General features: G+C 45.0%; 1 protein-coding gene across 1 annotated transcript; it reads left to right on the top strand.

The window, feature by feature from the left end:
* Nucleotides 1–9,043: 9,043 nt before the first annotated feature.
* Nucleotides 9,044–10,084, top strand: LOC308306249 (kelch domain-containing protein 3-like; the record flags this gene model as incomplete). Its single annotated transcript, XM_080751148.1, has 2 exons — nt 9,044–9,487; nt 9,713–10,084. The coding sequence occupies 2 exons, from the start codon at nt 9,044–9,046 to the stop codon at nt 10,082–10,084; spliced, it is 816 nt and encodes a 271-aa protein (XP_080607274.1).
* Between the last annotated feature and the right edge of the window lie 1,529 nt (nt 10,085–11,613).

The following is an 11,613-nucleotide window of genomic DNA, read 5'->3' as shown; positions in this document are numbered from 1 at the left end:
TCTAAAAACACGGACGTTTACGTGAACTGCCAAAGAGACAAAGTGTTTGAAATGTTAATTCAGAAAGTACACAGCTTACCGCCACCCCAAATGAACATGGCATATTGTTTTGTCTTTTTACACACACATTGTAGTAACTATTGTATTAGTACATCTAACCAGCCCTATATTGTAATATAGTTGTGGCAAAATGGATAATTTGTAATATTTTAATGCGTCACGTAAGACATATGAATGGATTTCTAAAACATTTTATGATTACATGTGATAAATGTTTATACATATAAATACGGTATATATGTGATTTAGCTGAGCTTGAGCTTGTCCGGGAATGCTTTACTATGAAATGTCTAATCGAATTGTTTTGAAACGTCTTCAAATGGAGCGCTGTTATTAAAGTTTTATTTTGTTTCTCTTCGACAATCCCCTGGTCTGTCAATGGCGACTGTACATCCGAATGAGCACAACCGACTCCCCCCCCCCCCCCCCCTAGGGTTAGGGCCTAACCCAAACACACACACACACACACACACACACACACACACACACACACACACACACACACACACAAACACACAAACAGAACTGCCAGTTAGTGAACCCAATGTTTACTGTTCACCATGGTTTACCAAGATAACTTCCTCTAACTCAGTGGTTCTCAACCTTTTCAGGCCGCAACCCTCCAAATATGAAAAAGATATTCATGTTTGGACTGCATGGGGACCCCCCAAAATAATCACATTTGAAATGGGGACCCCCCCCCACACACACACACACACCATGACAAGCACTTGGAATGCAGGAGTTGAGGCATTACATTTTAGTTTGTCTCGGTTGCACAGATAAATATTTGTGATCTGCAAGCTTACAGCGGGTTGCATGCAGTGCGAGGCGTTGAGCTTGTAGATCAGGGATTTACACTTGTTTGCCCCATCATTATTTGACCAATTTGGCCAATGTTTGACCAGTTTTTTATAGTAGTTTGTTGATTATTTTCAATGCAGTAATGATATCTTTTCTTTCCTTCTTTCTTTCTTTCCTTCTTTCTTTCTTTCTTTCTTTCTGTCTTTCTTTCTGTCTTTCTTTCTTTCTGTCTTTCTTTCTTTCTGTCTTTCTTTCTGGAGTTAAAAGGTCTTAAAAGTCAATAAATTGTCACTTTACTGTAATCACTGCAACCCACAGGTTGAGAACCACTGCTCTAAACTAAACCGGTGCATCGAAAAGCCATGCATCATTATGAGATTAAGAACGGAATCAGGTTAGAGCGCATACCATTAGCGTAATGAGAGCTCACTTGAATTGGTGTGTGTGTGTGTGCGCGCGCGCGCGTGTGCGAGTGCAAGAGATTATGCCTGCAAGACACAATTACCCCATTTGACTTTTATACAGTAATCTACAGCGGTGCTTCTCAACCTGTGGTACATGTACCACTGGTGGTACTTGAGCCCCCTCTGGTGGTACTCGGAGGAATCTTCCAAAAATGAGAAAAAGGACATAAGTAATGAAATGTTTATATTATACTACATGTGGCTGTGGTTCTTCCGGTTGAGATGGGCTCTCCGGCTGTGCTGAAATGAGCATGGGGGCACACCAAGCCGCTAATAGAATATTTGAGAACGTTTATTATTCACATATCATCAGTTTGCACGGGAAGTTCACAAACACAGTAGCAACATCTGGGCGATCTGACCCGGCCACCACATTATTGGCTTAGAAATGCAACAAAAACGAAAAGATCTCCATGAATTCAAAACATAAATTGGCCTCCTGTGCAGTGTTGTTTTTGACAGCAAATTTTGATTTAGTTTTAGTCGTAGTCTTTTGAATAAAATGTAATTTCGTTTTAGTCATAATTTAGTCACCTGAAAGTTTTAGTTTTAGTCTAATCTTAGTCGATTAAATATCATAAGATTTTAGGCAACTAAATAAATCTACAGTTGATTTAGTCAACTAAAATGTATTTTGGCAGGCGCTGATGGCATCGTAGGCCTAATGACTGATTTTACACTTGGTTGCGTGCTGAAAATAGCAGATCTACAAGCTCACAACGCGACGCGTTGTGAGCTTGTATGTAGATCAACACCTGAGAGCAACCAAACATAAAATGACTGTCTTCTGCACTAGTCCCACCCTAACGTTTTAATCTAGTTTTTATTTTGTTGACGAAATTGTCAATATATTTAGTCTTAGTTTTAGTCATCACTGCTTAGTTTTTATTTAGTTTTCGTCAGTGAAAAAAGCAGACTATAATCAACAACATTGTTTTAGTCGACAAAATCAACATTGCTCCTGTGTTAACGTGCATAGCTGAATAGGATGGGGTCTACGCACCTGTATTTTAACATTATTTATACGTTATCTTGGTGGTAGGCTCAGGGGTGTCGCACCAAATTCTGGGCCCTGGGTACAAGGATTCACTGTGGGCCCCTCTGCTTTAACTATTGAAAAATAGCAGATATACAAGCTCACAGCGCGGCACCGAGTGCCGCGCTGCGAGCTTGTAGATCTGCTATTTTTGAAAAATCATGAAAAAATTTGAAAAACCTATGTTTCTATGTCAGTGGAGCTCAAACCTTTTCATGTGAAGGACCCCCAAAATGGTATGTATTTGGCCACGGAACCCCATCTCAAAATATTGAGTTCCAGGGACCCCCAGAAGCAAAATTTGAGTTACAAATGTTCGCTTAAAAAATACATACATTCAAAGATTTGCACACATTTTCACGACTTTTCAAAAATAGCAGATCTACAAGCTCGCAGCGCGGCACTCGGTGCCGCGCTGTGAGCTTGTATATCTGCTATTTTTCAATAGCTAAAGTATAAAATAATTAAGGCCCCTCCACCACCTTGGGCCCTAGTAACTCAGTCCCACTTTCCTACCCCTTGTGACGCCCCTGGGTAGGCTACTTGGAGAGACAGATATTTTCTGAGGTGTGTGTAAAAAGGTTGAGAACCACTGATCTACAGTATAGTAATTATACAACAACCCTGTCGGAATCTCTGTTCATACTGATTGTTCCACAAGCACCAGTCAAGTGCAATAAGTAAATAAATACATACATGTTCACACCGATCTTTTGTCACTTGTCGTTTATTATTATTTGTGCAATCTAGAATCATTCAAAACCTGTCTGCACTCTTGGGAATTGTAAGGATTTCCTTTGATTTTGTAAGCTAGTTAAAAATGTGTACATTCTGTAGAGGTGGATGGCAAGTAATAAAACCCTGGAGAGCATGGATTCACTTCACATTGACAATTCTTTGTTAGTTCAGCTTCTCAGCACAACAGCATGGCATACACTTTACTTAACTTTACTTTTACTTAAAGGGGGTACTGTCACCTAAAGGGGTTGAGGGGCAGATTACACTGTGACATGAGCTTCTCTGAAAACGGTCTGAAACAGTCTGAAGCTCATGTCAATTTCCCAGCGGATTCCCTGTGACTCGCGTCACTGCAACCACACTTGTAATTTACCAGAATTGCACCTTTCTAGTCTAGTTATAACATGTTTATTTTGGGGGTCACGGCCTAAAAAGGTTTGATAACCCCTGGCTTAGGTGAAGTAATACGGTTTCTTCACGTTGACGTCGTACTCGGCCAGGGCGGGGCTCAGGTCCTCCATGGTCAGGGTGAACCTCTTGTCCTTGGCCCTGGTCCTGGAGCCGCCGCCGCCGCCCAGGGCAGAGGTGCCGCCACCCACGCCGGCCTTCATCTTGCCGTGCTGCAGCGCGTCGCTGGCCACGTCCGCGATGAACTTCTGCGAGGCCAGGGAGATGAGCCGCACGATCCTGGCGTCGGACGCCTCTAAGCCGGCCCGGCTCAGGTAGTAGGCCGTCACCGCGTCGGGGATGGTGGGCGTGTAGTTCTCCAGCTGCATCGCCAGGGCCGCCAGGGGCGCCTCGGTGGCCGCGGGCGGCCTCGTCACGCCGTCGCAGGCGTCGTCCGTGCTGTCGTCGTCGTCGGAGGGGGCCGCCGCTACGGGAGAGGTCGGCGAGCTGGATACAGATGCGTCTGCAGACAGGGCCACTGCGACTGGTGAGGTCGAAACACTGGGCACAGATGGGTCTGTTGGCGGAGTCGCTGCAGCTACGGGTGCGTTTGACGATGGGGTCGTTGCGGTGGGTGAGGCTGGCTCGTCCGTATCCATGGCAGCAACGTCTGTTTCCACCGGGCCAAACGATACAGACCCGTCTTCCGACGGGGTCGCTATGGCGGACGAGGCTGCTGATAGAGCGGATGCAGATATCACGTCAGTCTGAGAGGCCGCCGCGGCGGTGGTCGAGGAGGCGTCATCGGATACGGACGCGTCCGGCGCCGGGGATGCCGATGTTGTTGTGACATTGGACTCCGACGCGTCTGCCGGTAGGGTCGCTATGGCGGTGGGCGAGGTTGACCCGTCGTCGCGTAAAGACGGGGTCATTGTAATGGGTGAGGTGGAGGCAGCGTGGGACACAGAGGCGTCTGTTGATGGGGTCACCGTCACAGGTGAGGCCGAAGCCTTCGTGGTGAGCGTAGGGCTGCTGCTGACCTCGGCTGCCGTGCCGTCGTTTGCGATAATACTGCCGGACGTCAGAGAGGTGGCCGGGGTGACCCCTGTGGTGACAGGCGCTGGGGTGACCCCTGTGGCGCCAGGCTCATTGTCCACGCTCATCGTTTGCTTTGCAGGCCTTGGACTGCGGCCCTCACAGTGTAATCAGCTCTTAAGGCCGAGCTGCATGGAATCACGCATCATCAGACATGATGTCAGTCTAGCCCAAATATGGAGTTCCACACAGCTGCAGACTGCCCCCTAGTAATAGCATGTAAGCAATGGCAAGCAAAGTGCATGGTAACAAACATGACACACGTGCATATCTCCTTGCATGGGCCGTTCTGTCCGTGGCATCAGGTGTGGTGATGTCGGCGGTCTTTGCGTATATGGACCTACACACAAAGCCAGATATAGAAGCGGTTAGCACCGCCCAACAAGCGTGGACTGTGTGGTCTATGCCAGTGTTTCTCAAACTTTTACATTTCAAGGACTCCCCTTAACTCTGACAGTGTACAAATGGAACCAAATGGGCCTGTTAGGGTCCATTTGGTTCCATTTGTACACTGTGTACAAAAATGTGTTTGAAAAAATCGGCCTGATGGTGGCGCTATATGGGACAGATCCATGTTGATGACATGAGTGTAGACATACTGTGTAGCGATTTGCGTGATTTTAGGGCCAAATGTGTAGCGATTTGCGCGATTTTATGGCCAAATGTGTAGGAGTAGTGTCCAAAAATGTGTTTAAAAAAATCGGCCTGAAGGTGGCGCTAAATGGGACAGATCCATGTTGATGAGTGTAGACATACTGTGTACCGATTTGTGGGATTTTAGGGCAAAAATTGTAGCAGTGTCCAAAAATGTGTTTTGCAAGAAGAGGGCCTTGTGAGAATTGATGGGTGTGTGTGCAAAATGTGGCATGGATCGGGGCAACAGTTGCGGAGATATGAGCAGGGCAAAAGTGTGACACGTGTGACTGACTGACTGACTGACTGACTGACTGACTGACTGACTGACTGACGGACGGACGGACGGATGGACAGCCGGTGGAGGTTTTGATAGTAAATGCGACCTGACGGTCGCAATTAACCCTCATATTAGCCTAAGGGAAGGGTCTTCAACAGGGGGTCCTCAGAGTTACTACAGGGGTCCTCCAAATCTTTGTGTGGTAGAAACTTTTTTATAGTGTCTATATTCAGAGAACGTATGCCAAAAATAGACCCTAACCCAAAAAGAGCAGTCTAAGTACAGAGTGAAAGGTCAAGTTTATTGAGTATTGACGGTTCAAGTGGTTAAATATCTGAAAACACAAATTGACATGGATCCAAAATACACTGATGATTGTGCTGTCGAACAATGAAACTATATGGAATCTATGAACAGGTTGTGGGGGTCCCTGCTTCATCTCTCTCTCAACTAAGGGGTCCTTGGCCTGAAAACATTGAAGACCCCTGGCCTAAGGCTTTGGCAGAATTAGCCCTCACAGAGGTATACCAGTGCCCTAACAGAGTATTTCTACATTGCAGCATTGATGCAGATGATTGGAGATGATGGTGGACTGAAGATTAGGGAGCCAAACAAACGCAAGTGCATTCTGTAAGGCACACACATTTTAACCATTTCATCCATTTATAAGTTGGCTTTTCAAAGAATAGCAGATCTACAAGCTCACAACGCGTCACTTCGTGCCATGCTGCAAGCTTGTACATCAGCTTATTTGTGGGCAATCTTTGGAAAAAAAAAAACATTGCAGATGTGTTGGTAGATTTTGGGTAATCTTGGTCTTTTTTAAGTAAATCTTCTCATCTGGGAGCCTTGCAAAATGCACATACATTTGGGCGTTCTTGAGTTTGAGAACAACTGCTGTGGCTTTCAGCCACACCCAGAAGGATATTATTTACCAAAATATCCGATTCAGTGGATCTATGTGGACCTGAAAAATCAAACCTCGGTTCGAAGTGAAGCGGTGAATTTTTATTTTTATTCTATGTGTTCTAGAGCTATGAAATCTGTGTTCTAGATATATACATTCTGTGTTCTAGATCTATACTTTCTATGTGCTTTAGTTCTATATTTTTATGAATTCTGAATGAATTAATGATTTTGTCTGGAGGGCCAATTTGTCAAGTGAAGCTTAGCCTTGGAAACCCAGACTTCTTTAGGCGATCGGAAGAAAGAGAAGCCTGGGCGATCGCGTTATGATCACTGTTGTAGGAAGTGTAGAATTTCCCTAACCAATCAGAGTGCAGAGAACGTCACAGTCACACCGAATGTGTTGATGTCATGACGCATGCAGCGTTCTCTGCGCTGAGCAGAGGAGCAGAGGGGGGGGGGGAACACATGCTATTGGCCAGAGACTTGCGGAGAGACTCACCGCGCCCGCCCATCTGCCTACACAAACAGGTCCGCGTTAGGTTAGAGTGCGTGAAGCTTGACCAATCCTCAATTCTGCATGCACGGAACATGTACGGGACAGACAAAGCCACTCCTTGGAAGCGGCTTTCACCGCTTCAAAAACTGAGCATCTATGAAAATGGAAAAGAAAACACTGGATAGACCTGGATTCTTGTTTGTTCATACGAAAATGTACGATGCTTGTTTAGGAAAAGATCCATAAAAACAAAAAGATCCATACTCGTGTAGCCGGGGCCTTAGTAATTGGGTCAGCCGGCTGCATCCACTAGTCTGCATCAGCTGGCGTTGGGCATTACCCCTCCTCCTCTCATGCACCTGAAACGACATCCAAAGTTCAGTTTCTCTAGTATAGGGAAATGAGAAAAGAACAACATTCGGGCACTCTGCTAAGCTATTGTCTGAGCCCTAGACCAGGGGTTTTCAAAGTGGGTGACGGGGCACCCTGGGGTGCCGTGATGCCAGTCCAGGGGTGCCGCGAGATAATTTGATAATATTTGGAATTCATCAATATCACTAAATCAATATCACTTCACTATGCTTAGTCAAACAGACCTGACTTTCACTGTACTTGATGAGTTCTTTTTCCATCTACGACAACTCTCTTCACCAAAAATAGCAGATCTACAAGCTCACAACCCCCCCGGAATATTCCCTCCGGAATAGGCATGGTGGGGTTCAAGTGTTTAAACGTCAAGTATAATGTTATTTTCAGTCAGTTCTGATGGAAACAGATATTTCTCCAATAGGATGTAAGATTCTAAAAATTAACAGTGTAACTCAAAGTGTAACCGTGGATGAAAAAGTTATTTACGGGGGTGACCTGAGTCAAAAAAGTTTGAAAACCCCTGCCCTTGACTGCGTCTACAACCGCATTAGACAACTGTGTGTTGTGCCATACGATGCGTCCCTGTGTCCAGATCGCTGTCTTCTTGCAGGGGTTTGGGGGGGGATGCCCTGGTTGATGCCCTGGTGCAGGGGTCTTCAATGTTTTCAGGCCAAGGACCCCTTAGTTGAGAGAGAGATGAAGCAGGGACCCCCACACAACCTTTTCATAGATTCCATATAGTTTCATCGTTTGACAGCACAATCAGTGTATTTTGTATTCATGTCAATTTGTGTTTTCAGATATTTAACCACTTGAGCCGTCATTACCTAATACATTTGACCTTTCACTCTGTACTTAGTCTGCTCTTTTTGAGCGGTGCTAACCGCTCCTATAGACCGCTTTTTTACCAAAACCATGATGTCACAAATGATGATGACACAAGTCCGTTAGACCAATGAAACACTTCAATTCTGTTGATCTGTCCATGATGTCATAGTCACATAGGCACCCGATTGGTGCACCTGTGTGAAGTGAGCGGTGCTGCTGGTGCTGCTGCTGCTGCTGCTGATGATAGACCCACATGACGTCATACAACATCAGTATTTGATAACTTGGAAAAACACTTGGAAAACGTGCAACATAAGTATTTGATATCTTCGTAAACCACCCCTCTTCCGGAAATCCCATTTGCATTAGTTTAAATGCACACCATAAGAGTTACACACGTCATGTTTGAGACCATTTGGTCGGTTACGCCGGCCACAGAGTGACACACAGACAGAGATGAACACACAGATAATTTGTGCATTTTTCTTTCTCAGACCCGTGGACAGCAACTGACAGATAGAGACAGATTTTTCAGTTCTCGGAAAACGATGGTCCGTCCAAATTGCCGTTCAGCAATGCATATCCTGGGGTCATATGAGACACAAAGGTTTGAGACCTTTCAATCAGACACGTTCTGAGTTCTGCTACCGGCCACAGAGAGACACACAGAAATTTCAAAAACAGTAGGTAGATAGACAGACAGACAGACAGACAGACAGACAGACAGACAGACAGACAGACAGACAGACAGACAGACAGACAGACAGACAGACAGACAGACAGATAGATGCATCATCATGCAATGACATCACAACATCGTCATTATTGTACTTTAAAATGCATTTATCTATAAACAAAACATCAGTTAGCGATTTGAAATTGAACTGCCTTGTAAAGTTCCTGTACATTTGTCCTATATATTCACAGTGGTGCTGATATTTAAAATGTTGCAATGGACCGTACATCTGAAAGGAGGACAAAAGAATGACATCCATGCTGTGGTGTTAGTCGGGCACAAGGTGTATGCCTTTGGATGGCCCTTTAAAAGGAACATCAGTAATCAGATTGAAGTCCACATCTTCAACACAGTGTCGTTGCGCTGGAGGATGTTGCCCCCAGAGACAACAGGAAGAGGAGAACGTCCTCTTGAGGTTCCATGCTTGAAGATGGGCCACACAGCTGTGCTGATTGGCAAGTTCACATACATCCGGGGAGGAACTCCTACCGGCGAAGGGACTTACTGCAACGCTCTTTATGCATTTGATGTTGACGCCCACAGATGGTTTAAGCCCGATGTTACTGGCACTGTTCCAACAGTAAAGTCATGGCACTCAGCCTGTGCCTTAAGGAAGGTCATGTATGTCTATGGGGGAATGACCCAGCACTGGGTACACACTAATGACATTTACAAGTTGGACTCCACCACAATGGTTTGGTCTTTAATTAACACCAGCAGAGGCACTCTACCACCTGTTTCATCCAGTCATTCTGCCACCATCATAGGGACAAAGATGTTTGTATTTGGGGGTCATGATGGGCATGAGGTCTACTACAATCTCATCAATGTGTTTGACACAGAGACCAACTGCTGGCTGAGCACACCTTCTGCACAGCTTCTTCCAGAAAGGCGGAGGTGTCATTCAGCCTTTGTCAACAATGGAGAGCTGTACATATGTGGTGGCACAAACTCAAACCAGACCTTCAATGACCTGTGGAAATTCAATCCAGAGACCTTCTCCTGGAATAAGGTTGAGCCCAAAAGGAAAGGCCTGTGTGGGAAGTGCTACTGGATGGGCTGTTGTTGCATGGGAGATCTTACCATCCTCTTTGGAGGATGGGATGTAAATGATGACGTGTACATCTTAGACTTCAGTCCTAGTCTTAAGATGTTGTGCAAACTAGCAGTCATTCAGTACGGTCTGGAACAGTCAGAACTTCCACACGACATCAGGTGGGAACTGGCAGCCATGACTACCAACAACTGAACAATTAACAGCCCTGTGTGTGTGTGTGTGTGTGTGTGTGTGTGTGTGTGTGTGTGTGTGTGTGTGTGTGTGTGTGTGTGTGTGTGTGTATAATTACTTGCGCCAGCAGAGCGTGCAAGTACTTTGTTCGGTGCTGTCTGTTTCCATCTGTCTGTTTCCAGGCAGACAGTACAAAGGCAGGGCCTTTAGCCAATGAGGGAGCAGCGTTCTTGGTGACTTCACCACCAACAAGTGCGGCCTGATATAAATAACAAGACGCAAGTTGGCACCTCGATAGAGTGCCAACCTGCCCACCCGCATACAGTACTACATACAGCACCAATGGCAGTACCTGCATGCTCTGCTGTGACACAAGTAGGCCATAAATGGTCACACATAAATGCACAAGGAGCAAGTTGGCACCTCGACAGAGCGAGCGCAGTCTATTTTCTTTTTAAATATTACTAAAATCTCACAAACTAAAACATAAAACTAGTGTCAATTGGCAACAGGTTCCAATATAAGATTGTTTTGCGATGATGGAGAGGAAGATGATGAAGATAAAGATGATGACGGATCCCTTCACACCACACTAGATTGTGTGACGCTGTATAGTGTAGCATGATCAAGCACGGTGTTCATTTTCAAACAGACTTAAAAAGTTGGAATATCGTCACTGTCGGGCAGAAACCTTGTATCTCCAAGTTTCAAATTTCTAAGTTTTTCGCAAAGTAAAGCCCTGCTTCTTCATACAAGGCCGTCTCACAATAGTAGTGAAAACAGCAGATCTATGTGCATATAGATCGGCTGTTTTCACTAGTTTAGTTCATTTTTAAATGATAAATACAAAACAAACGGTTTTGGACATGGAAGGTTTCCACCCGACAACGACGATATGGAGATAAGAGGTTTCTGCCCCACACAGTAGTTCTGGGTAAACTTTATTTTCACCACATGATAAACTTTTTTTCTCCACTAGATAAACGTTTTACCTTGATAGGGAATCAATGGGAATGGGAATCAATATGGAATCAATGGGAGTGGGAATCAACAGGGAATCAATGGGAGTGGGAATCAATATGGAATCACTGGGATAGGGAATCAATAGGGAATCAATGGGAGTGGGAATCAATAGGGAATCAATGGGAGGGAATCAATTGTTCGAGCTTCACATGACAGTTAGCTTGCTGCAGGATATAGTCACGTCGGCAACCACACTTGCAATTTCCAATTTCATATTTTCTAGTTCAGTACGGCCTGGAGCAGTCAGAGCTTCCAACACTACACCAGGAGGCAGCCATGACTACCAACAACTGAACAATTAACAGCCCTATATAATAATACTAAAATCACACCAGTGTGAAGTCAGCGGTGCTGATGATAATGATGATAGACCCACATGACGTCATACAACATCAGCATTTGATATCACGGAAAAACACTTGGAAAACGTAGATCAGTATTTGATAGCTTCGTAAACCACCCCTACTCCGGAAATCCATTTGCATTAGTGAAAATAGATATAGATAGATAGATAGATAGATAGATAG

Source organism: Nannobrachium achirus, assembly GCF_963921795.1.
Source record: "Nannobrachium achirus genome assembly, chromosome: 20".
In the NCBI taxonomy this organism is placed as follows: domain Eukaryota; kingdom Metazoa; phylum Chordata; class Actinopteri; order Myctophiformes; family Myctophidae; genus Nannobrachium; species Nannobrachium achirus.
The sequence above is the reverse complement of the archived record's forward strand: the minus strand, read 5'-3'. Positions and strand labels throughout refer to the sequence as shown.